Here is a 27,197-nt window from a genome sequence, read left to right on the forward strand (position 1 = left end):
AGAGAGGCTCTGACATGAGGTGTTTATTGTGATCAGAAGGAAGGGGGGATGCTCCAGGCAGGAGCTGTTTGTTACGAGGTGCTCCCGGAGTTTTGTTCAGTCGAGGTTCGCAAGCTCGTGTCTGTAGAAGCTCATCCGGTGGAGCTGCAGGAACACCTGGGTTGCCAGAGATCTGCTGGGGTGCGCTGTCTGCAGGGTCGCTGGGGAAACGCGCCGAGCACGCAGCAGCCGTGAGTTCCTACGGAGCGCGTTTAGTTAGCACCAACTCTGAACAAGCGAAAACCGCTTCTGTAGTTGGTCTTGATAGCGCTGTGTTTTCGTTTCCACTGTGCGAAGCCTGAATTGACAGCAGTAAAAGAGAAGATAAAGTTCTGGGGGCACAACACTAGACTTGTTGGATAACTACATTCAGAAAACGTTGTTGCATATTCTACAGGGATAGGGATTAGAAATCAGAAATTTCAACTTGGCTGACTGTGTCTGACTTTTACTAGAAACTGAGCGCMGTGGATTTTTGGGTTGCTGTGACTGAATGAATACTTTAAGCTGACATTACTGTTCAGAGGAAGCAGCACAAGGAAGAAGGAAACAAAAGCAAAGCTCTTTGGCTATAGTGTTCGTTGATGGACATTCTCAGAAACCCGTCTCTGGGAGCGGTACAGAAAGCTGCGCGAGGCTCACCGGACGGCGTAAGGACGCCTATGAAGTAYGCAGGAATGCACATAAAATTAGGTTTTATCATGGAGCGATCTTTCACTAGGTGAAAGATCTTTATTTAGGTGTATTGCTGAAGTTTACGGTGAAATGTAAATAGATGTGTGAGCCCTTTGCTGGTTCTCTGTACCAGCCGGGGTCTCGCTATCCTGCGGTCGTGAGCACGCGCAGCCTGCTGCTCGCCGCGGGGCCGCCGACAGAAGAGGTGCGCTTTACCGTGCGCTCGTGAGTAGCAGTGTGTGTTGAGAAGCATTTAGCCCATATTTGTTCCAAACCTTTTCCATTTTTGCTACTGCTGTTGTGTCTCAGGGACATCTGCGTTCTGTACCGGAGAGGAGACTGAAGAGTGGTTGTTCCTGCTGTACTACTTCATCTTGAAAGTGAAAAAATAAGGCCGCATTTTGGTAGGCAAAATGCTAAACCTCACGCAGAAAGGCCTGGGCTGTGGGGAAGTTGTGGTTTTTCATCAAGATTCGGGTCTGTTGGATTTTGCTTAGGCAGCTGAGGTATGTGCAGGTGCACAGCTGGGAAACTCTCCTGCCGTTTGCAGCTGCGTGCTCTTCTGTTGCTAGAGACCACCGTCATGGCAYGGCTTCTTCGGTCTCATTACTCAGGAAACTGCTTCCGGAGTGAACAATCCTGTTCAGCGTCAGCACAGTTGAATGCAAGGATGCTCTTAAAGCGAATGTCTGTTTATTAACCTGCACGAAAGGTCAGAGCTGTAACGCAGGCGGATTTGCTAGCTTTCCGTACCTTTGACCGTATTTTACGGGCAACAGAAAGCAGGTGCGTGAGGTAAGACAGGATGAAGGATGTGGAAGGAAGCTGGTTTGTATATGTTCTGTGCAGAGTTTTCACAAGGTTAGATATTTGTATTTTATGCACGCTTGGAAAAGTAAAATTACTATGGCAAAGAAGTGTTTCAGAACAGTTATCGTTCCTAGGAATTATTAGAATTAAGGGCCTAATTGGTAAGTATCTGTAACAGAGCCAATTTTTAGAAGAGGGAATCTTATGCATCTTATTAAGGGAAAGCCTATTTAAATATATGTTGGAATAGTAATCCTTCAAGGACTTTAGCTTTGGATCTCTGCCAGTGCAACTGTTGCGAAGAACTGCTACTTTTAAAGTTTGTTTGTGTATTTATAGAATTACCACAGGGGAAGCAGTCTACCTCCGGCAGCCTGCAGTCTTTGGATAGGAAGTAGAGCTTGAAAATGTCATCTATCCCGTGGTTGCTAGGAATTTTACAGGCATCACTTTAAAGAAATAAACAGCACAGTTCTCTCTAACATTGCAACTTCAGTCATTTTCTTTTATTTTTCAGTTATACCACTGGCTTTGTTTTCCTTCCTCACTCAGTCGTATTTCTTGGTTTTATAAATTTGTAAGTGAGATCGGTTGCATAATGCCAGGCCTGGCAGCCTGAGATAGATGTCCAGCAAAGGGATAGAGTGGGTGGTGCTGGAAAAAAGGCAGATAAACTGGCACTGGTTTTTTTGGAGAATCTATTTGAAATTATAAGCTTAGGTGGTAATGGTACATTTCTGGATAAAATTTTTATACTGCATGACTTTTTGGTTAAGACATTAGAAGAATATAAAAACAACACAATATATTAAATAGATTTAAAAAAATCTAGTGTGTAACAGAAGAAGGAAGTAGGTTTAGTAGGTCTGACAGATACTGAACTTGGGCAAATAACTAGGAAAAACTAGAAAATAAACCACATGGTATTTTTTAACAGGGGTACTTTAACCTTATAACTGGTGGTTAGTCTTTCTCCCACCCAGTGTTGTTTAATTTTGTTTTCCTACAATTTCTTGTAACATGCTTTCTTTATAAACACTGCATGAGTTGGATTTTCTACTCTTACCATTTTTGTGGCGTAATTTTCTATTTCACTGTTGTTAAATGCTGCTATAAGTAGCCCTCTCTTTTGGGGGGGCCCCATCTTCTTCCCACTCCCCTCTTTTCCAATTTTTTGTAACACTCGTATGCTCTGTTAGTCAGGGAAGATGTACAAATTAGCATGTTTGCAGCTGGACAAAAAAAAAAGGCAGTGAGGAGTGTTGATGTTTAGGTACATCCGCCTCCTTCAGCATTCATTATAGTGATCAGGCCAATGATACAAGCTTCTGTGAACTGAGTGCAAAATAAAATGATTCCACTTCAGCTTTTGTGCTGTTGCAATTAGCATTAAAAAGAATGTATTTGGCGTTTAGCTAGGTTTTCATAGCAGAGATGTTGAGCATTGGAAAAGAGAACCTAATTTCTTTTGAATCATTTACAGAGATTTTTTTCATAAAATTCATAAAATTTCATAATTTTTTCGTGTCTTTCCTTTTTGTTAGGTATAGGTGAATTGAAAATGCAACATCTTACACTTGCAGTGTAGAAGCTGCTGTGTTTCATTTTATGGATGAAGTTGCAGTTCTCGTTGATTGCAGTGTTAGCCTTATTTTATTATTCCCAGTGTGATAAAAAACTAAAATCTCTTCTCATAACTATAGCTAAATTTTAGATGGAGAAATATTGTACATTTATGGTACTGTGAATGCCTCACAAATTTTAGGGCTGTTATTYCTTTGCAACTTGGTATCTATGCTGGTAAATTATGCTGAGGAATAATATTTAACAGATCTTTAAAGAATATTGCTAAAAATATTTGGGATTGTATAATAAAGTATCATGTTTATATAACTGTAAATAACTGGAATGCTTTTTGCCATATATAGATCTAGTTACTTTTTCCATTCTGTTTGAAAACTGGCTTTTTGAACTGAGGACAGCAGTTAAATTTAATGGCATATATTTACTATTTCAGCTTYAAACATACTGCTTCTTAATTTAGTGGAACATTTTTCAAGATCTTTTTTTAGACRGAAAGAGTAAAAACAAGTTCCCAATTTGTCTGTAATCAAGTGTTGCCTTCAACCAACACTTTGTAAACTTTAATAATGGCCCCTCTTCTTTTTTTTTCTTTCTATACTTCATAATCTTAGTTTTTATCATTTTCTGTCCACTTGGAAGTCCCTCCATCCACTTGTAATTATTTTTGTGGCCTGTTTCTGGATCTATCTGGATCTATTTCTTCTATAACTTTTAAAATAGGGTGACCAGAACCCAAAGCAGGTGAGAGTACCTTTGCTTAATATACCAATACAGCACTATAATGTCATTATTGTGGGCTTTTTCCGTCATAATCCRTAAGCATGCTAACATCCTGTTTAGGTTTTTGGTTTCTTCTTTCCATTAAGCACTGGTTTTAGTGAAGGTTTTATCTGACTTCATTACAGTTAATTTAGAGTCCTTATGTTTAAAGGAACCCATTTTGTTCTTTTATATATTGTGTATTATATATGTATCAGTATTTCGTTGTGTGTAGAATCATGACATTCATTCCCAGTTTCTGTCCGCCCTCCTTTCTAACTCCTTCCCACATTCCTTACGCTTCGGTTTCATTCTGATTAGCCTAAGATATTGAACGGTGCCTGTAAACTATGCCATCTTGCTACTCGCCCATTTTTTCCAGAATATCAGTGTCTATTAAATACTGTTTCCAAAGAAAGACTTCTTCCAAGGGCACCATGTACCATATTTTTAGTTATGTTGCAAGCTGGCAGTTGGTTCGTTCCCTTTGTTTTAGCTTTCTGCTCTGTGAACTTACTTTTCCATTCCTGTGACTTCTTAGAACTCAAACATCTTTTTTTTGTGATGAATTTTCTCAGAGCTGGATTTGCTTTTTTCCCCCTCCTCACCTTCTTCCCCTCTTCCCCCCTGTCCCCCCAAACAAAAGAACAAGGAAACGTTTTTAGCTGTAGAAATTAAGAGAAAGAGGTATTTTTTTTAAAAAAAAAAAGAAAGTAGAAATGAATTAACAGGCATGGAACATCTTAACCATGCAARCCCTCCCTGGTGTGCAAAGTGAATTCAGGCTGGTTTATTGCCTTAGCACAAAGCAGCAACGTGCCGTTRGGAAACTTCTACTCAACTGTGTCGTCTAAGTTAATACGTCTACTGTTTGGAGTACTTTTTACTATTTTATTACRTTACTGTAGATTTCAATATTATGTACGTGCAAGTGTGTGTGTGTGTATATATTTTTTACACGCTATACGCACGCACACACGTTTGTGTGTGCGAATTTCTTTGTGTTTGACATTTTTCATGCTCAGATACGCTCTCCTCTGAATGTTCTAGTAGAAATTCCCTATCACTAGGAAGTTCATCATTTACAAAAGTACTTCTACAAAACTTTACGTACCCTCTGTGTGAGTTGTCTTTTTTTTTTTTTTTTTTTTGCAGGTGATTAAATTCTGCGTAAGTTTTAACTTACTGTCATTTAAGCTAGGATCAATGATGAGTAGGAATTATCATCTTACCTAATGTTTGTCTTCGATAGTAATGAAACATTGTTTTTTAAAATATTTTAAAAATAGCAATGTTTACATCTTCTTTTTTCCCTCTTTAACTGAAGCTGATTCAACTGGYACTCACTCTCTATATACAACATACAAGGACTATGAAATCATGTTCCATGTTTCTACAATGTTGCCATATACTCCAAACAACAAGCAACAGGTAAGATGGACCACATCTATTTAGAATTTTATTTTCTTCAYCTCACAAGTAGTTAAGCTATTGAATAATTACTACAACTTTCATTTGTTACTAGCAAGGAAAACACGATAAAAGATAGCATAGCATGCTTTTTAGCTTTGTAGCCTAAATCTTAGAGTATTTTTTTAATTTATCTTTCTCTTGTGCTGTAGTCTTAGATTTAGTGAAAGAAGACTAAGAAATTTATTACAGGACAATGGTGACTAGTTTCAACTTGAAATAAACTTGCCTCTGGCCTGTAAAAATGTGCAAAACGGTAAATGTTTTCCAGCTTTGTGCATCACTGATTGACTGATTACATACTAGCAGGTTTTTCAGTGTTTTTGTTGTTTTTGAGAAAATCTTTTCCTAGCAAATTTATTAGGTAACTAATACTCTGCTATTTATCATATAAATCCTCGTGTATTTTGGCTTTCAGCTTTGAATTATCATTTAGATTAAGAGATGGAACAATAGTATTTGATAATGAGAGAAAAATAATTGAAAGAAAAGTGAAAATTTGTGAAATTGTATTGTAAAAGATTGTATTTCAACTTATGCATCTCTCTCCTTTTTCTTTTTTTTTTTTTTCCTTTCTGTTATAGCTTCTGAGAAAACGACATATTGGAAATGATATTGTGACAATAGTTTTCCAGGAGCCTGGAGCGCAACCGTTCAGCCCAAAGAACATCCGGTCCCACTTCCAGCATGTCTTTGTCATCGTGAGAGTGCACAACCCCTGTACTGACAGCGTCTGCTACAGGTAGCTACYGCTCGTGTGACAGAAAGCATGGAGCGGTGCAGAAATGCGGATGTAATCCATGTTTCTCAGCTCTCAGGAGGGCAACGTGATGAAAGACTGGGGTAGAAGGGATTCCTTGTAATATTTTGTCTGAAATGTCTTATTTTTTCTGTTCAAAAATGAATATTCAGAGCACCATACAGCAAAAAACCTTAGTGTGACCTTAAAGTTAATGAGCTAATAACAGAAAATGCTAACTGATAATAAGATGAAGAATTACAGAACTGCAAAATGAGATTCATACTTAATGTAAATTTTATAACAAACAAAGTGTGGGGGATCAGCATTTTTGAGTTACACTTTTTAAGATGAAAACTTTTTACTCTAGTTGTATTTTAAACTCTTAGAGTATGTTTATTTAAAAATATTTGTTGATCACTTAAACTCTTAGAAGTTTTTTTTTTTAATTTAGAATATGAAATGACAATTTAATGAATTTACAGTAGTTACCTTGAACTGAAGTAGCTTTAGAATTAAATTGTCCTAACTGAAATACAAGTGTTCCCTGTAATGTTTAATTCGGCACTTAGAAGAGCTAAGGCTGTTGATTCCAGCCTCCTTAGGATGATAGATACTTGTTTTTCAAATAAGTAGCAAAGGTGTGCCTTTTTTCTTGGCAAAACTCCCTCACACTGTGCTTTCTGTACCAGTCAGTGTTAAACTTTACATATATTAAAATTTCCTGGAGCAGACAGTGTTTATGTTGCTGTCTGTTTTAAGGGCTTCTTGGCATTATATAGCCTAGCTAGGGTTTTTGTATCTGCAGAGTATGCTTCTGCATCCTGAAAATGCAGAAATCAGGAGCCGTAAGCAGTTTCAGTATTTGAGAGGTTGTTTAGGGTTTCTAAAGTTTGCTTGTGTGTCTCATTTTTGTGTTGTACTTATAAAAACAAACTCTACTGCTTATTTTATCCGGACACAGCTTATATTTAAACTTTTAGGTATGTGTTTCAGCTCTTACTCTGTAGAGAAACTGAATTTGGAGGGAAAGTAGGAAATACTTCATCAGGAATACAGATATATTTTCCATTTGAATTTGTGTATAATTAACACAAAGATCTGTTTCCAGTTATTATTTTAGATTACTTGAATCCTTATTGAATCTCTTCCTTTTAAAAAACATGGTAGAGGTTACTAAAATAAATTTAAACTTTACTAAAATAAATTTAAACAAACAGTATCTCAGAGTTCTACTTCTTGCCTTCAGGCTTCTGAGTCTTTTGTTTTTTATCTTTCAAGATTTCTGTCTCAAGTATGAGCCTTACTGATTTTTATTTGTGCAAAAAAGTATCTGAGAACTTGAGCTTTGGTGACCCTGCAGGCTTAGATTTTAAGGGAAGGGGTAGCAGGAGGGGGGGGGGGGGAGAGAATTGCAGAAGTGGCAATATTCACTCCAGAACTGACTAGGTGCTGGGTCCCAATCCTGCTGCTCTATCCATACAGATTGGCCACCGGAGTCTGCCAGAACATTGTGTGCTCTGTGTACTGTCCTTAAGCTTAAAATCCTCCTCTCCCACTCTTCCCCCTCCCTTTCAGTACCAACACTTGCTTTAAATTTATAGAATTCCATTATGAAAAGTTTTTTTAGGAGGCTTTTCAAAGTAAGTTTGACCTCTTTTCTTCACTGAATTATTTGGAACAGTTTCACAGATTCATGATTCTAGACAAAACAGGAAGCCATATAGCAAAAAATCATACTGGAATTTATATTGAAAGCTACATAAAAGGAAGAAAATCAAGCACTGTCATGGCCAGTGATTCTCCCTCCCATCTAAGATAAACAATCTTTAAAATGTCTGGATTCTCTGTCAGCATCATTCACTTTTTAAASTTCTCTAGCATATGTTAAAAATTAAATTCTTATCCCCATAGTTCATGATGTTGAAAACGTAATCAAACAAAATTTCACCAGTATTTTTTAATTGTAATTGTGTTTAACTCTGATGCTTCTGTCTCTTAATAGATAGATTCTCCAGGGCCGCTGAAGATGATTGAGAGATGTAGCACCCCCTGTTGCAAAATTATAGCTATATTGGCATACATTTTGAAGAAAACATGACACACTATCTTTGAAATCAATTGCTAGTAAATAAGATTAAAAAAAAAAAAAAAGAAGAAGAGATAGTTAAGGATTTGTGTGGCTTTATAGTTGGTTTTTCCTGCCAGAGCTTTACTAGTGTTTCTGCAGTATCAGTTAATGATTTTAGGGAATTTCTCTTAATTAGGGCTAAGGAGTCAGGTCAGAATAAAATATAAAAATAATACCAATTAGCATTCCAGTTGAACCACCACGTACATTTGCAGTGTGCTGGAAATAAGCATTTTCATCTTATTTTTCTTTATAAAACTCCATTGCTGTGAAGTTTTGTCCAAAATAATGTTTTTTCTGACCTTCTTTCAAGATCTAGTTATGGATACGTGGTAAATCAAATTTGAACCATATCAGGGGCAGTTCTTGTCACAACTGTGGCAGTACRGTTGGTGATCTCAGCTTATGACAGACCAGAGTGAATAGCAGAGGACCAGAGTGCTTAGTTTTCAGTGATGCTGCTCAGTTCTCAGCTGCTCTGAATCAGACAGGAGCTGGCCAGGGAGAACAGCCAGGCTTGCAGCAATGCCTAAGGGCAACGTGTGGTCAGTCCTTCACTTCATACGAAAACCAAAAGAAAGAGTTGAAAAAGCGTCTATTTCTAATRTATATCTTCAAGCTTATAAGAAATTTCTTATTTCTAATTTTTTTGAGCAGTTTTGYGCACCTAATTTTGCCCAGTGAGGAAGTAAATACATTCCTTGCATGCCAYTAATAGAAGCAGTACAGTATCGGGTAGTGTGGTTTTTGATCCAAAAATTTAAAACTTGATGAGTAGTGTGACATATTTGTGTGTTTGGTCACCAGAAGCTGACCTTCACAATGAAGATGGCCTTGTGAGATGACTTCAACGTATTTATCATTTTAATGTGTCCGTTTWATCTGCATCTCTTGTATTTTTCATTTCATACACTTGGCATTGCTTTCAGATGAGTCTTTCAGCACTAGGAAGCTAGCTTATATGCTAGCCATTGTGTAATGAGATGAATCAGAAATGGTCTGGTTGTATTAAAAAACAARCAAAAAAAATCAGAACTATGCTATGTGAATGATTACTTTACCAAAACCGAGATTTTGCATTTGAAGTTCTCTTTAAGTTGTGCTGCTGAGGATGGCTCAGAAAATTCTCAGATGCAAAAGTAATAGGCCTTCTGTTCATACGGTGTGGGGGACGTAGTCTCCACCCTGACAAGATTAAAAAGGCATATTGCTGAAAAAAGGAGAGGAAAAATTGAGGGAGATACTGCATTTTTATTCAAAAACTGTTATATTCATATACTATGAAATACTCTGCTTTTTTTTCTTACTGCCCTGTTTCTTTCAGTGTCGCTGTGACAAGATCCAGAGATGTACCATCCTTTGGACCACCTATCCCAAAAGGTGTCACCTTTCCCAAATCAAATGTGTTCAGGGACTTTTTACTAGCCAAAGTCATTAATGCAGAGAATGCTGCTCATAAATCAGAAAAGTTCCGTGCAATGGCCACCAGGACCCGTCAAGAGTATTTAAAAGACYTGGCGGAGAAGAATGTCACCAACACACCGATTGACCCTTCTGGCAAGTTCCCCTTCATCTCACTTGCTTCAAAAAAGAAAGAAAAGTCCAAACCGTATCCAGGAGCAGAGATCTATAGTTCTGGTGCTATTGTATGGAGTGTCCACGCAAAAGACTACAGCAAGGGTATGGAAATAGACTGTCTCCTTGGRATCTCTAATGAGTTTGTAGTCCTCATTGAACAGGACACAAAAAGCGTGGTGTTCAATTGTTCCTGCCGAGATGTGATAGGGTGGACTTCAACGGATACAAATATCAAAATATTCTATGAGAGGGGTGAATGTGTTTCTTTGGAGAGCTTCATCAGCAACATCGATGATATCAAAGAGATCGTCAAAAGACTGGAGGTTAGAATGTATTCTCTTGTTTGGGTCTCCTTCTTTGTTTTCTTCTCCCACTTACTGAAGTTAAGGCTTCAGTAAAGCTTGGGGTGTCTACAGTTATTCTAATTAYGTATCGTTAAATCTATAAGGACTTTCCTGGCCTTCTGTCAGCAGTACTGACTTCTAAAAGTCAGTATTGCTTTGATGTTTATCAGATATCAGCCAACCTCAGCTGATCATGCATGCATCAAAGATGTCTTAATAATAATAATAATGCAGTGCCTTCGAATGCATAAATTGCTCCCATAATAAATACTGAAGTATCACCTTACTTGTTTTGTTGAGTGGTTGTTGTATATGCTTGCTGTGTCTTGTTTCAAATGAGGCTGTACTATCTTTGAAACTGGCTTTATCATTYTGTCAGCAGGGTGCAATCACAATCCTTATTGCAGCCTTCAGATATTCTCTCACTCGTATATGATGAAAAGAGCTAGAAGTGTGGTGAATCATATTATCTGTCTATGAAACATCTGCCTATGTTCATTTTTTATCTAATTAATCATGAAGGGATATGTCAAGTCTTACTATTTTTTATCTAATTTCACAACAGTAGTTGTATAATGAGTGACCAGGAAAGGGGGTAAAATACGTTCTTTAAGCCACTTTTGACTGCGTTCTTGCTCGTGGTACACAGAAGAGTTGGTAGAGACTCCAGTCTCCTGAGTTGAGTACCTGCATGCCACCATTTTACTGGAAGTAAAATGTTGCAGTTTACTGAAATGGGTAGAAAACTAGTATAGTTGTTTTGTTAATAAAGTGTAAATTGAAGATTAAGTAGATATGCTTGTGTAACTCCCTTGTGCTTCTCTGCTGTGTGTTTTCATGTTTCTTATAAAATTTCTGTGAATTCAGTAAAAAGTTTAAGGCAAAGCTAGCATAACCAGATGCTAACACAAAATACTAGTTGAGTGAAGGGATTCTTTCAGCTCATTGTGTACCAAAGACTGGGATATATTTTCCTTGATCTTGTCCCATCCTTGACTTTGGGGCTGGTTTTCTTTTGTACAAGCATGTAGTCCTCAAATCTTTATTGCCACTACGTGTATCTCARTGCATTAAACTCTCTTTTCATTTCAATTCGCAGCTTGTGACTAAAGGCTGCGAAACAGTGGAGATGACTCTGCGTAGGAATGGACTGGGTCAGCTTGGTTTCCACGTAAACTATGAAGGCATTGTGGCAGATGTTGAACCCTATGGCTATGCGTGGCAGGCAGGGCTACGACAGGGTAGCCGGCTGGTGGAAATTTGCAAGGTGGCTGTAGCCACTCTGAGCCATGAACAAATGATTGACCTCCTGAGAACATCGGTAACGGTGAAGGTTGTCATCATCCCTCCGTATGAGGACTGCACACCACGCAGGTATCATATAGTAGTTACCTTTGGTCAGAAATTGTATCTTGATTTAAAAAAAAACAAAAAAACAAACAACCCCCCCACACACACACACCCCAAATTAAACATTGACTTCCCCCCAAAACATGGCATAATTACAATATAGTGTCCAGTATTGTTAGTAAAAGGAGATGGTAGCACAAACTGCCAATATTCACATGTCAGGATCCACGAAATATTCAAGGAATATAGCAGTTTGGGAAAAATACATAAAGAACCTCAGGTATCATTTAAACTCCAAGTGGAAACTGAACAACTTTTATTTGAGAAGAGTGCATTTGTGATGCATCAAAAAYATTTGTACGTTTTCCACCCTGCTTTCCCACTTTTTAATTCATAATGTCTGTGGATGTTAATTCCTGAAAGCTGAGTAGACACATGCTCTTCTCTTTTTGTAAATTAGTAGACTCTATCAACAGTATGTATGTCCAGGAAAATTGCTGCAAATTACAATTCTTCTTTGCTCAGAAGTAGATTTCGTTGCCTCCCTATCACTTCTGATCCTTATTAAGCCTGAGGCTTGTGTCAGCTGTTACTGCTTTCATAGATTTTAAATGTAGCCTGATCACAACTAAACATTAACATGCTTTTTTTTTTTTTTTTTTCGCTGAGTGCCTATTATCTAAAGTTTTTTTTTATAATTTTTACTGCTCCCCTCTGTGCACTTGTCTGCAGCATTCAGCCACATCACTGAATCTGATTTCTGTATTCCGAACAACATCTACTAATTTCTCAAAAATGGTATGCRAAAAAAATGGAATTATCTTTAATAGAATAAATATGCCGAGGGGCTAGCTCAAGGTTTGTGCTAGATTTGCCAAGAAGAAACAAGTGCAGTTATCAAAGTTCAATGTGTTCTTTACAATAAGAGACAGAGAYGGTTTTACACTGCTATTTTCCAATCATGCAGTATCTTTATAGGGATARAAGATRCCCTTTTATATAGTTAAGGTTGGAMCGAAACTCAAATGARTATTTATTATGTTGATATGAAATTGTCTCCAAGCAGAGACCTTTTACTTGCATAAAACTTAGAGAAATCTATTTATTTTTACTTCTACTTGTTTTTACTCTTATATTAACCCATTTTACAACTGGCAGCAAAATATAGGAGCAGAGAGAAAAGGAATTTTGATTGTCCCTCAGTTGTCAGTGGAAAATTGAATACATGTCAGGGATTAAAATGAGCAGTGACATAAGGTCATCCATGAGGTATTTGAAAAGCTTTTGTACAGTATTTAGCAGCCTAAGCAAATGGAAAGTTCAGCTGCAATCATAGCAGAAGGATTAGAACACAAAAATCTGTGTGGAAAGCACAGATCCTATTATTTCTGAACTAAAAATTAAGTACAGCCAAAGGCAGGCTTAGCTTTGGTTTATCCATATTCACAGCAGGAAGAGAAATCACTGCGTTTATTGAAATACAGTACTCAGCATCAGTGGGTTTGTTGTCCTGTAGCAAGCTAATGCTCGTATTAGTTTATTACCCAATTTTAAAATTTCTTAAAGCAACAGTTTATCCTGCCTGCTGTATCCAAAATCATTAAGGTTTAGCAATTGTCTTGAATTTGTAACTGCCCTATGTATATTACTAAAGACATGGCTTAAATCTTTGCACGAGGCAATTTCTGTTTGTACAAAACAATTTTTCTTTTGGCAAATAATTTTCCAAAATTGGAGTCCTTTAACTGTGTTCTCAGGAGGTCATTTAGTATTTCTGTTGCATCAACYGACTAAGATGATGGTCTATTCTGCTCAGTGTAGTGCACTCATGAGGAGCAGTTCCTATCCTAATAAATGGATTGATAAAAAGTAGGAGAAAATTAGAGGTGCATTTGGATAAAATGATATATGAACAGTCGTGTGCAAGGTCAGTAGCAGATGCAAAATAAGTCCAAATACTCAAGAGTTATGATCTAGTCCGCTGTGCAGAGGCAGACTTCCTTAAGGYGTTATCTTTTTTTAAAAGATAGTCATTAAAGTGTTGTTACTGAACTCATTCAGTGGACTGATTGCTGACCTTGAACACAGGACACAGAAGAGAGGGAATTGTGCATTCTTGATTCTTAAACTGTAATTATTATGTCTTAAAAGGAAATCCAAATTACTAAATATCTAATGACTAGGGARAGAACAGTAGAGACAAAAATAAGAAGGGAGCAAGGAGGTTGCTCCTGTATCAACACTATAGATCATAAAAGGGCTTCAAAMAAATCTGATCATTCACATTTACCATGCGGTGGTTCACATAAGAGTTTGGGGTGCACAAACTGATTTCCTTTCAGATGAGGCTAACCCAGGTGTGCTTCTGAAGCACACCTAATACATTCCAGCTGCTAGTGTAATCCACAGGACAAGACTAGAGTTGGGCTAAAGCTAAACCCTAAAATTTGTACAGTGCAGACAGCAAGACTTCCTTACCAACTGTTTCATTCTATGCATCTACTGTCRTTAGACTTTACAACTTGCTAACGTCAGCATAGCCAGAAGACAGTGTTTTGTATTTTAACTGGAAAAAGATATTGATTATTCTCAATGCTGTGTAATTGCTCAGAAAGAGTTGAAAGGAAAAAACTTTGCACCGGTTGCTTACGGGGCATGGCATTCTTTCCTTTCCCATTAGATAATGATGTGGGTGGATGAACAAAGTAATCACAATAGAAATTTCATTCAAAAAAGTATTTGCGTTTTTCAAGAGAAATACCAAAATTGTCATGTAATCTTAAAATGATGTAACTTGCAATGTTTGTGGAAGTTCTCCCTGCATCTTACATTGACTGCATTAGTTTAAGTCCAGTTTAAACTGGCTAGTTTTTATATTAACCTATTCCTGCACATCTTCATGAAGCAGAAGGCAACTTTTGGCTTTGGTATTTGCGATTTCTAGCCAGTCTTTAATTTTCATAAAGTAGGGATTTATCAACCAAGATGCTGCAAAAAGATTCTAAGATGTTTGAAAATGAAGCATGTTGATAAAAGTTTCAGTTAATTTGAACCTGAGTCCTATATTAGTTTAAATTTTCATCTATTTTGTTAAATTTTGTAGCATTTCCCTTCTATTATTTGTTTTGCACAATAGTACAGGATTAGCCATTTTGGAGCTGATTCACTCCAGCATTCGTTGAATATACTGTCTAGCACAGAATCTCAGGATGCCTTGTGTTTGAATTCCTTAATTTTTGCTGTTTGACTGTATAAAGTAGTCTTCAGATTGGGTTTGGGGGGACATTTTGTTTTCTTCTTAAAATAGAATTGTAGAAGGTAGCTCATCTGGTCTTTTATAGTCTCGTAAGATGACTTTATTGACTTTGTTACGGTTTATACATACATTGCCACAAAGCGGAGGCAGCAGAATGTGTTAAATGGGATTAGCTATATCCTGGAGCACTGCTTACCAGTGCCTTTCAGTATATTTTGCTTTGTATAGCAGCACCTTAATTTTTTTTTCTTTCCAGAAGTTCTTCAGAAAACTACCGCATGCCAGTCATGGAATACAAAGTGAACGAAGGAGTGCCATATGAATTCAAATTTCCCTTCAGAAATAATAACAAATGGCAGAGAAATGCAAACAAAGGACAAGGACCTCATGTGGCACAGGTACCATCCCAGATACAGAGTCCAGTTACATCTAGGATTGGCGCGGGGAAAGGAGAAGGGAAAATGCCCCCACCRGAACGAGCAGCCAACATCCCCCGAAGCATCTCTAGTGATGGGCGCCCATTGGAGAGCCGGAGGTTTGTATGTTCTTCACAAATAGCTTTTCATTGCTTCTCAGAATCCTCTCTAGAACAAAGCACAATAGATTTATTTAAGCATCTGAAGACTGCTTTTTATCTTGTTTATAATTAGGCAAAAGGTGCTGTGAATATGAATGAAACATAAGCCGAAAGGAAATAACTTACCTGGCGTGACTAACCAGAAAATGAAGTATTATTTGATTGTTAGGATATGTTTTGCTGAATTGTTATTAAACTTTTAAATGAGTTTAAATTAAAAACTCTTGAGGCAGAAGTATATAACAGTGTGTTTAGCAAAGGATTCTGACCAGTGCAGAAAGTAGACTTATTCTTTCAGTTTTCAGGCTAGAGAACAGATAGCTTAAAGCTTGCATTTCTTTTTTTCTTTTTTTAAATGAAAGAGTAATTATTATTAAAATAAAGGTATCAGGCATATCCTGTCACAATATTTTCACTCTTTATTGAACAAGATGTGTGTGTTAGTGCTGAAGTGCACTGTCATTGTTTTGGTTATCTGCACAAATCTGTCAGTGTCTCTAGGTTTACAAAGAGATGTGTTTAGGGAAACAAGCTAGGACAATAGCTCTTGTTTTGGATAATTTCTTTTTTTAAAAAAAAAAGCTCTAGACAGATTCTGAGCATGCTTTTAAAAATACAAGACAAAGGAAATAAGACAGGCATATAATAGAAAATTTAGACTCATAATGAATCAAGTCAAAGCATTTTTCATATTCCAGAGAACTGGGGAGTGGGATGAGGAGGTATGTAGAAGACAGTACAGCCAAGACCAGAAAATTACCAAGTTGAAATTTCTGTGTAGGCCACCTTGTTAAAAAGTAGTAATTAGTTAGTAATCACCCTGTTTTCTTACTTCTCTTCTGTGGCCATTGGACAGTATCTTAATTCTGCACTTAAACTGATCAGAGCTGTGTTTTGGCTCAAAGCGTGCAGTTTTGCATGAAATGAATGCACACCAGCAGCTCTTGGGGAGTGCAGTAGATTCAGTGCTGCACCTCTGCCCCTCTCAGAGTTTGTAAGACAGTGTTAGCTCGAGTGCTATGCAGTTAAAACTGCCATTAGCAGAAAATTTGCAACACTGAAAGTGCTTATAAGGTTCTTTTTCTGACAAGGCCTTCTGTGAAGAAGGCTGCAGAAGGCAGTGAGACATGGGACATAATGGGCTCTCTAATGGTATATTTGGACCAAACTGTTAATGGTTTGGACCAATTCTAATGGTATATTTGGATCAAACTAAAAATTGCTTGGCTTTAGGCCATACATGCGTATTACAGCTGAAGACGGGCAGATGCTGAGTTTGAAGGAACAGGAGTTGATTTTTACAGTCTGCAGTGGTGTAGAATCTCTCTCTGCAAGTATAGGAAGCCTAGTGGTACCTGGGCAAAGCTTTGGGGAGAGGCAGAAAATCAGATTCAGTTCGCTTACTGCATTTTCCATACACTTCCCTCTCTGTCGTATGAACAAAGCAGCTTTGTCCAGAGTCCTGGGTTGTTGTTGTCGTCGTCCCATCGTTCGTGCTGCTGCATTGTTTAGACTCTACTGCAGGAAGCGATATTTTTCACTGTGTTTTCCTTGCACATAAAAATCCATGTGGGCAACACAGCGCAACTAAAGCGTGCAAGATTTATCAGATTTATCCAGTCGCTAGATTCTTCTGTAGGGAGATTGTGGCAGGACAAATGTTTAGCAAAGTGAAAACTACGTTTCCATATACTCAGTGTTTGTTTTCAAAAAGTGAAACTTTAACTTTCCATTTCCTTCGTTTTCAAAGCATTTAGTTGTTGTTTTTCTCTAGATGTTCTTTTAAATGTTTTTTTATTGAAGAAGGTTTCTATTGAGTCTTCTCATATTCAACTGTGTAGTACCATAGTAGCTTTTCAGTTTGTTGGGGAATTCTTTTTTCGAAGTCTGAAACATGTCTGTCATCTTTCTTATCTTTCTAGTCTGCTAAACACATTAGTCTTGGCTGGATCAAGTTTAAATATAACAGCAGCTGTAGAAGGTTAAATTTTTTCCAGTTACAACGAAGAAAAATACATTTGTTTTCATTTTAAAGAAATATCTTAAAAAAGGCAATAAGCTCACTCCAAGGCTATTGTTTGTCTTTTCCCTGTATGAGAAAGGAAAGATTTGCATTTTAGGAAGCTCAGATACTACCATTCTTATTGTGCAAGTTCTGAAGTCAACAAAGCTGAGATTTTTGTAGCCATTTAACAACTGTCTGGTTTAATTTTTCACCACTGACTTTCCTACTTTCCAAAGAGTAAAGATCACGTATCAGAGATACTGGAACATTTGCACATTCCTTGTATTTTTTCTGATTTAAATAACAGATACAGTACTCTATTTCACTTCCTATGATTTACTCTTTGGTCAACTCAGTTATTTGGAGAAATTAAGGGCATGGGGTGCCGTGATAATATGGGTGCAAGAATCTCTCTTGGTGGTCCCTGTGACCCACTAAAGGCTCATTAGTTGGCATAATTGTATTCATGGCCTTGTTATGTCTGAAATTGCTACATTCTGTAGTGCAATTTTGAGAGGCTTTAGGAAAAAAAGATAAAATTGAAAAAAGATTGAACAGGAATTTTTCTAGTGTAGTTTGTGATTTTCTTGGAATTTTCTAGTGATGATGAAGGTGTAAGAAGAAGGGAACAGTATCAAGAGGGTTTATCTCAGCTGTGGACAAGAAGCTGTCATATGAATTGAACTGGAATTCGAGAAGGATTTAAAATAGCAGGATGTGTAGTTCTACAGCAGAAARTATGATTTCAGATATTCTTCTAGCTCAAAATACGCAAGTTCTTCGTGGATCACTGGAAGACCATTAGTATTAGTGACGTTAGTCCAGCATAGATTTGCATTTTCTTTAACTTTYAAGGTAGCTGTTCATTGTGAACTTTCCAGTCCTCTTCTACATTATATTTTCAAAACATTTTATTATTTCAGTTGACATTTGCTCGTGGCCCACTGGCAGTGGTTTGTCAGGATGAGGGGGTCCCCTCCCTAACATCCTTGCAGTGATGTCCAGCCCCAGAGCTGGTTCGTTTTTCTTAATCAGGGTAGTAATGCCCTACTAATAAGAATCCAGATTCTCACCAGCTTTACAAACAATAGTTTTGTTTTCATAGAAAACAGCATATCCTTCTACTGCTTTTGACTTATTTCTGTCAACTGTCTGTCAAGAGAACCCAGGAGGAGAATTACAGAAGGACTAGGGGCTGCAGTTGTGGCTCTTGAGGAAAGCTGGATAGAGAACCTATATTTGCTTAGTGCCATTTGTCTTTTGCTGTCAAAATGAAGGTACTGCCCAACTTGTCAGTGGGGCTGGAAATTTACCTATGAAGATGAACATCAATAATTAATTTCAATACTATGATATAGCTGTAATTTGCATTTTAATCTTTGGTCATGGTCTAGCTGTCATTACCTTTCATTTGCGTTTCCTCAGTGCCTAGCCTTAGTTAAGAGCTGCTGATAGTTTGACTGATTTTAATACTTTATTGCTTTGAGATTGAAGCTGGYTTTTGTCATTCTACACTTTTGCCTTTTGGCTGTGTTTTTTGTTGAATTAGCAAGAAGCAGTGATGGGGATAACTGATATCATCCACCACTAAGGAACAAACAGCAGGATAGTTTGAGATTATATATTTTAAAGGACATGGCAGCTGAGAAACTTAAATGTCGTAAGTTGATCCAGGTGGCCCTTTGAGCTTGAATCTGAGATGATTTGTGGAACTAGCACTAGTATCTGTTAAACAGAACCCAAGAAAGGTAATACCATCCTTAACTGTAACTCAAGCAGGTAGAACTTCCTTCACCAAGAATGAAACAGAGGAATTATAATTATTTCTGACTGCTTAACAGAAAAGTGTTTCTCTAACCCTTTTTGGATTACCTACTAGTGATACTTGACCCCTAATCTCTTTGTAATGCTAAAGTCTCTAAATATAGATGCTGAGTCAAATAAGTTTAAAGATAYGTTTTTGCCCTGTTGGTATTCTCACTTTAGTTCTTTTAACCATTTTTTWWWAAAAAAATAAAAATAAATAAAAGCTACGTTACCAGTCCTGAGACCTGAAGTAATTCATTTTTGTATCATATAAATAAAAACATCTTACCTTCCTAAAGAGGTATTGCATGTCACTGTGTAGGAGAGTAGCTTGCTGACAGTTCCTGATTCTGAGGATGCCAGGTCCTATGCTTAATGGCAGAGCACTTAAATTTGCCTTTATTGAATTGCTTCTGTGTATCCCACTCAGTAGCTTATACTCTTAATCTCTCTATTTCTCATAGTACTCTGAGTAAGTGAATATATTCACGATTCACTTGCATGCTTGTAGTAGCAGGAGAAATAATCAAAAACTGTATGTCTAAAAATAAATCTTTAATGTGACTACAGCATTAAGATTGAAAAATCTAATAATCTAAATGCAGTAAATTCCAAGTTATGACTTCTTTCACATTAGTTGGTCCACATGGAACCCTATGTATTTTATAGCCCAGACTAAGTATCAGGCAATAGTACATGAAGGAAAAAAACAATAAAAAATATATGTATRCATGTATGTCAGAGTTACTAGAGAAGATACAATTTTGGAACTTCTTGATTTTTTTCAGCCTATTTTTRTGAATTTTTGTTTTGTACTCTTGATTTCCAGACTTTATTTTTAAGAAAAAAAAATGTGTGAGGAAGGAGGTGAGATAATATTAGATCAAAATCTGTTCTTTATTCATTTATAGTAAACTTGAATGAATCTTAACTAAAACTTGAGTCAATATTTGAAAAGTGTGGAAAAAAAGTGAGCAAACCATCCTGTTGTACTTCTGTGCTTGATTTTGTAGTTAAGTATTTTGCAAAATGTAAGCTGAAGGCTCTAGCTAACGCATTTCTGAACATGGCCTATATTTTAAACTGAATGAAAAAATAGAATGATGACTTGACTTCAGCAAGCGTTGGCTGTAAAATTCCACAGTATAAAAGTCTGAGAGCGATATTTATTAAAACTGGCTTTAAGTCTTACTGAGGACCACAGAGCAGACTCTTGCCATAAAATCTCATATTCTTGTGAGTAATGCTGCATATAGTCAGCAGCAGTAATTTTAGCATAAACTGTTTCTATATTGTATAAAAATTCTAATTTGCTACAAGCAGGCCTCTGTGTGAGCATCTTGCCACRTGTCAAATGATCATTATTGCACTTGCATTTCCTGCCTCATGGGGTTTGGTGATTCGTTATTTTTTATGTTCTTCATATATGAATATAAGGTAGTGTGTCATGCATTTTCTACTGGCACCAAGATCTAGACCTGGGTGTAGCTGTGGAAAATCAGATTTGGTGTTACAACTTGTTCTAAGACCAAACTCTCATGATCCAAGAAAGCCTGAGAACAGCCACACTCTGTTGGACAGATCAAGAATTGGTTTCGTTTGACGGTGACCATCAGCAGTGACTAGAGAAAAGCATAAGAGATAGGAAGTGCAAAGACCAATTCCTTACCTCCTCTGACAATCTTCTGGTCAAGAACATTTGGAGTTGGAGGTTGCATCTACAGCGCTGTGTTTAAAAGCTTTGGATGGTAACTATCCACCCAGGTGTGGGCTGGCAGGTCTCCTGATAGTTCTTTTGTGTGAAGAATAATGAATAATGCTTCCGTTTGCACGCCGCAGTGTAATCCATGGTTAGACAGACTGAAGGCAGATATGGTAAAAATCTCTATAACCTGTGGAGCCAGAGCCTATTTAGTGTCTTTTAATATGTAAGCCATTTCATGCCTCTAATCATCCTGTTGCCTGTCTCTGTATCTTATTTTTGTCCTACTACATCATTTCTGGAATTTATTGATCTAATTGAAGAAAAATGTCYAAGAAGGTACACAATGTGATGTGAGGAGGTACAGCATGATGACATAATTTGGTTCATTCTCTGTCCCCTTCCCGAAAATTGCTGATGTTCTTTTTTCCTTTTTGAATGATTTGCTTTCCTCTTTTGACATGAGAGCATTGGGTCAGTGTTTTCAGAGAGTTGTCACAACGTTCAGATTTATTAGAATTGCAAAATCAAACACTCAAGGGTCAGCAGGCCAGAACTAAAGATTTGCTTTGCAATTTTATTCAGGCTAATTATATAATCGTATTTTCTGATACTTTTAATTAAACTATGAGAACTTCTTTTAACAGAGGACATYTTTCTCATTCAGTGCACACAGTGGGTGCAGCTCATTAAAGAACATCTGTTTAATATTTTATTTTCTTCTTCATTTACTCGATGTACAGTTCTATGCCTTATGTACTGGGTGATATTCAAATCCTGCTGTAAAGGTGCATTTACACTTCTAAGCTTACCTTCTAAGCTTTGCAGAGGTGCTCATTACTATAGTTTCTTAATGGTTCGTAGGTATTAATTAAATTTAATTTTCAAAACTCTTCTGTGAGAAGAGATGTCTTTGGACTTTTTCAGATTARGAACAAAAGTAGAAAGAGAAATGTTATAATCGCTTGTTGTTTCTTATTTTTGGGCATYTCAAATTTGGAAGTGTGCCCAGCATTGTTAATATTTTATTTATTCAAATTACAACTTCTGTTGACTTCAGCTGCCTTGGTAAGTTTTCAGCATATAAGTAAATCAAGATCTGAAATCAAATTAGGCTTTTGAGAAACTTGTGATTAGTGACAATGAATGAAAAATCTTCTTTAACAAATTTGCCAGTGATCATATTGGAATGCTGCAGCAAGTGCAAGATAGGAATTCAGTTTKCAAAGTCAGCATACAGCTGCCTTAACTGTAAGGCCGCCTGTTCTCTCCTGTCGGTCTGTTGTTCGWTTGCTTCTGGACTGTGCAGCTTGTACAGGAGAGAAGTTCTAGTTCAAAACAGGGCTGCAAATGGCAAAGAGGTCTCAAGGGAGAAGGTACCAGCATGTGATTGTATAATTAAGGACTGTCTTAGGCTGTATGCTGGACAAAGCATGATAGACTGACACTTCTCATRTGATGTTTATATTGCGTACAAGTGCATACTAACAACATGGAGAAAATTGCAACAAACGACAAAGAAATTAATTTACTAAGAGCAAGATGGATGCTTTCAATATTTATGTTTTTCTAGTAAAATAAGCGTCTGCGCTTCTTCTCCCTTTTTGGTAGTTTTCACARAAGATGGTTTTCTTCCTATACTTGGCTATACTTAAACCAGTCCTTTCAGAATGGTTGAGATCTGTTAGGACTAAGTCACGCGTGGTATAATCCCAGTTCAGTTGACTGCCATGTAATTGTATCTGTTTAATGCAATGGACGCTTGGCCTATTTTTAAATTCAATTATGGAACTCATGCACTTAAGCATTTTGGAATTTGTTCTCAAAGCAGTCTTTTGAAATAGGTAATAGCTTGCCTCAGTTTGGGTTTTAATTATAAATAAAAGACAAGCACAGAATATCTTAACTATAGSGGCATACTGCTAACAATACTCCTTTTGTCTCAGGCAGTGCCTCTCATCAATAGATTTCAACGCAGCTTTAAAAGTCAACTCCAACTAATTTATTCTAAAGTTCTTTTATCTTATTTATATATTTAGTGTAAAATGAAACATCTTTCCCTATTAATGGTTCTTTAGTGTTATTGTCAACTGTAYCAGTAATGTGTTTTGCTGCTTTGCATAATAAGATATCCTGCCTAACCAGTTGTCCAATGCTGCTGCACAGACCAAATCTACAATAATATTTGTTTGCTGTTGAGGTCTTCCATCTCAGTAAAAGGCRTAAAACTCCATGACATAGTTCTGAAATCTTGGCGTTCCATCTGAACGGTGCTGACATTTGTTGGTAAGGCATAGGAAGTAAATAAAGGGCATAGCTGAATCTRAAGTGAAAATGTAAGCGTTTTCCAACAGAAAATCATTTTATACAAATTATTCAAGAACTAATTGGTTTCCTTGCCATTATTTACTACTAGGAAAAAGGTCATACTTCTAAACTGTGTATTGCTCAGCAAGCATAACTTAGTTTGAATAGGTGTGTTTATGTAAATGTGTGAATGCTATTGAAAGCATATTTTTGTTGACTGGACTTTTCTTTATAAGAATGCCAGTGGGAAAATGAGGAATGTCTTCACTCAGTGCTCCCCAAATTTCTGCCTCTTGAACTGTTTTCTTTGCAATCAAGCATTTTAGGATTGTTGCTTGCATAGATAAATGTAAGATAAGTTAAAWTCAGTTCAGTAGACGAGAAAGGAATTACTGGGTTTGGTGTTGCACTTCAGAAGGTCAGGAGTTGGATCATTCCTTTCTTGTCTGGGAAAGAGTCATTACTCATATTGACATTGAAGATAGCCAAGATATTTGGTTCAGTCCTATTTTCTCTCTTTTCCCTTTCGAGGTTTATTTATTAAACAGCTTTTTGGCAAAATAGTTAGAGGGACAAATGCACATTTGTTATGAAAGAATATACTCGGGTATGTAATACTTTGAAAATTTTTTCTCACAGTARTCAGTGCAGTGCATTTTTCATTTTCAGAAGAGTTTTTGAACTTTGATAGGTCTCACACTGCTGTGATGAGAGTTGATTAAAATCTGTCACTGCTTTACTGGGAAAACAGAAGCATATAGATTTAGTGGCTAGGTTAAGATTTTGTAAATACCTGGATCTGAATCCTATATTTAGCCAACCATCAAAGTTGATATGCAGTTTTTAGATGTTAAAAAGTAAATACTTAAGGTTGTAAGTTTTAGTGTTCCATCTTTTTTTTCCTAGTTAAAATGAGTAACAATATGCATTCAGAGTAGAATTTGTTATTCGTGGATGACGTAATTCAAAGTCCACTTAGATCCCTGCAGAAGTTCTCCAGTGGCTCCAGTCATTGTTCAGTAGAACGAAAGGTTAGCAGAACTGAGATCAGTTGGTGTTTGGGAAACAAAATGCACGAAGCAGAAAGCTATTTAAAAAACCCGTTCAGTAGGATATACAAGTTGATTAATATAAGCATGATGCTTCCCAACATTATGCCCAGATGTTCATGTTGGAATTTTATCATGTTTATCTGCTGTACAGTTATTCTTACAGGAGAAGACTCCATATGATTCAAGTCTGTATTTTCAAGCAGAGTTCTGACCCATTGAAATAATTCTATACAATTAGAAATGTTGTAGATTTTTTAAAGATATTTATAAATAGAATTAATTTTTAGTTCTTGTGCTTTGATGAAGACAAATTTCCTGGCATAGAGTAAGCTTGATACTCTTAGAAGAGTTTGTATAGACTAGTCATGGCAGTTTGTTTAGAACCTAGGGAAGAGTTTGTTTTGAGACGTGGAAATAGATCACTCTAGTATTTGGGTAAAGAATGTCATAATTCAGTGTTTCTTACAATCAGTTTATAAGAACTGTGTGCTAAGGTTTTTTTCTCCACTTGTCTCCTATGTCCACCTTTTTATAGCTGATTTTCCATAGTTTTCAGGGGGAATAGATTAACAGGGGAATAAATGTCTGATCTTTCACCTGACTTTTTTTTACTGTCTTCATGATGCAATGTAGACTGCTGATGTGGTGATATGCCTTATGTAGTCCATCATGCTTTGCACTATATTGCTGTTCAAACTCCCTGACTTTGACTGCTTTATTTGCTCTAAATAGATTGTCTCCTGGTTCTGATGTCTACGTCACGGTTTCATCCATTGCCTTAGCAAGATCTCAGCAGTGCCGTAATTCTCCAAGCAACTTATCATCCTCAAGTGAGACTGGCTCTGGTGGGGGCACATACAGACAAAAATCTATGCCAGAAGGGTAGGCACTAGATTTTTTTTTTCCTATTCTTTTTAGGCAGTGTGTTTGTTCTCTGTTCTGTTTGTTGTAACGTATGTTAAACTACAAAGAGTGCTCACAGCCTCTTGCCAACTGTTCTTTATGTGCATTAAAAAATATTTGTTTTCAAATCTCACTGTCATACTTCTTGAAAATGCCAGGTGGAAAAATCCCTTGCTTTCACCTTCTCCCTTTGCACCCTAACTTCTCTGATTCTAGTCTAGACAGAGCTCAGGTTATTAAACAAAGGGACCTTGATGTATTTGAAAATCTTCGTTAAAGGTATCAGTTTCACATTGCAAGTTGCTTCATTTCACAGGTTTGAATTCTAAAATAAGATCAGTAATAGATCTTGGACTTTGCAGTCTGTGCTGATAGTTGAAGTAAAAAAGTGGTGAGTGAAACTAAGACTTGAAACATGTAGGCAGAACTGTGCTAAGTAATCCACAGATTACTCAGCTAGTAGCTATATTGCCTGTCACCCTGATTTAAAGCTGTCTTCCAACTTTCCAGAAATCTTAAACTCTTTGAAATCCACTRTTCAACATAAAGGGCAACTTTCAAAGAGAAAGAAATTAAATCTTTATCATTTTCAGAGAACACTGAAAGCAGCAATAAATCAAATGTCCCTTAAGTAGGAAAATAAAAATAATAGGCAGCRAGAGAGCCATCTACCACATTCTGAAATATACCCCACAGAGAAGAGAAAGGGGGGAAAGCTGCTGATAGTTCACATTGCAGAGTTCCCCTCTGAAGCCTTCTTGAGTACTTTGCAGGTTATTGTGTGTAATCCACTCAATTTTCAATGCTCTATTGAGTTGAAATTAAAAAAAAAAAAAAAAACAGCGACTGTAAATACGGTTGTCAGGAAATGCTTAGCACAAAACACTGTTTTTGCCTGTTTAAATTCCAGCAAAGGGACACTGCCCTGTGTCAAGTCCAGGCAATGCTATGCTGAGCCTAGGGTTTTCCCTTGATCCAGGGCATTGAAGATTTGTCCTCTGTGTGTCCTCCTTCACCGAGTTTCAGGTTTGCTGAAGAGACTGTCTACTCTGCCGCACATCTTTATGAAGGCCTTGATTCATGAAACTCTCTCTGTTCAGACCATTATTTAAGCCCGTGCTTAAGTCCTACCGATGCTAAGAGATTTGCTCTAAACCCGTTAAACTATGCTGTAAGGAAACTAAACTGAAGACTATCCAGAGCTCTGCATCCTGGAAAAAAACACTTAACCTCATTATAGACTGCACACTTCTCAGGCTCGTTCATGTGAGGAGCCCTTATGTGGTGTTTTGAATTCTGAAGAGCAGCTTCTGCTCCCGCAAATCTTGTCTGCTCTTCTCCAACTATGTCATTTGATCTAAAAAAAGATGTTGCCACCATATGTCTTTAGACTTTCACAACAGTAACTGCTTGACTAGGAAGGGATTTTCACACACGTTGGGGTTTTTTTCCTGAATGGGCCTTGGAGCACACCAGCACCCTTCCCCAGCCTTTTTCCATCTTTAAAATTAATTATGCACATATGTTCAATATAGCATTTTTCACTGAACACTTTGCAAGTTCAGCAAAGAATGTCCTAGAAAACTTTCCTAAACAGTTTTTGGTTTTGAAGATTAGTAATTCAGTCCAGGAAAAGACTGTTTTAGTGGAATAATGAAAAAAATAATAYGTGACCCTGTTTGATCCTTACTGATTTTTTTAAAGAAACACTTATTAAATTCCAATTATATAGCTTTAACATTCTATTCAAATAGAAAGAATGCTTTGCCTCCCGTACTGTTCTCATACACAAGTCATATTTTATTAAAACTTTCCAAACATTTTCTACCAAGCTAGAGGGAAAGCAAGAAAATTGTAATTACAAAAGAAACTCTCCGGTGCTTTAGTATGCATGGAAGTGTCACGTGACTGAGARAATCATTGCAGTTGACATGTGCAACTTGGGATTCATGTGAGAGACCAAGTTCAGGGCAGCTCTGTGTAGCACCTCCTGTGGTATCTGATATACCAGATGGATGGAGCTGATCAATGATTAACTGATACATACTGTTAAAATAAGGAAGAGATCATAGCATTCAATTGCTGAGATGCAGCCCTAGCTGCAGGGAAG

At 37.0% G+C, this 27,197-nt stretch overlaps 1 protein-coding gene across 6 annotated transcripts in view; it reads left to right on the top strand.

The window, feature by feature from the left end:
• Positions 1 to 27,197, top strand: part of SIPA1L1 (signal induced proliferation associated 1 like 1) — a 198,703-nt gene that overhangs the window by 142,406 nt on the left and 29,100 nt on the right. For 5 of the 6 annotated variants that reach the window (XM_085299806.1, XM_085299810.1, XM_085299808.1 and 2 more), the window contains 6 exons: positions 5,195 to 5,298; positions 5,922 to 6,079; positions 9,532 to 10,108; positions 11,229 to 11,503; positions 14,992 to 15,270; positions 24,917 to 25,066. In XM_085299806.1, coding sequence (XP_085155932.1) covers positions 5,195 to 5,298; positions 5,922 to 6,079; positions 9,532 to 10,108; positions 11,229 to 11,503; positions 14,992 to 15,270; positions 24,917 to 25,066 — 1,543 coding nt within the window. The remainder of the gene's footprint in view (positions 1 to 5,194; positions 5,299 to 5,921; positions 6,080 to 9,531; positions 10,109 to 11,228; positions 11,504 to 14,991; positions 15,271 to 24,916; positions 25,067 to 27,197) is intronic. The other variant, XM_085299809.1, reaches the window with a different exon arrangement.

The sequence above is a fragment of the Rhea americana genome, unplaced genomic scaffold, assembly GCF_003343005.1.
Source record: "Rhea americana isolate MKP2758 unplaced genomic scaffold, rheAme1 scaffold_155, whole genome shotgun sequence".
NCBI classification, from domain to species: Eukaryota; Metazoa; Chordata; class Aves; order Rheiformes; family Rheidae; genus Rhea; species Rhea americana.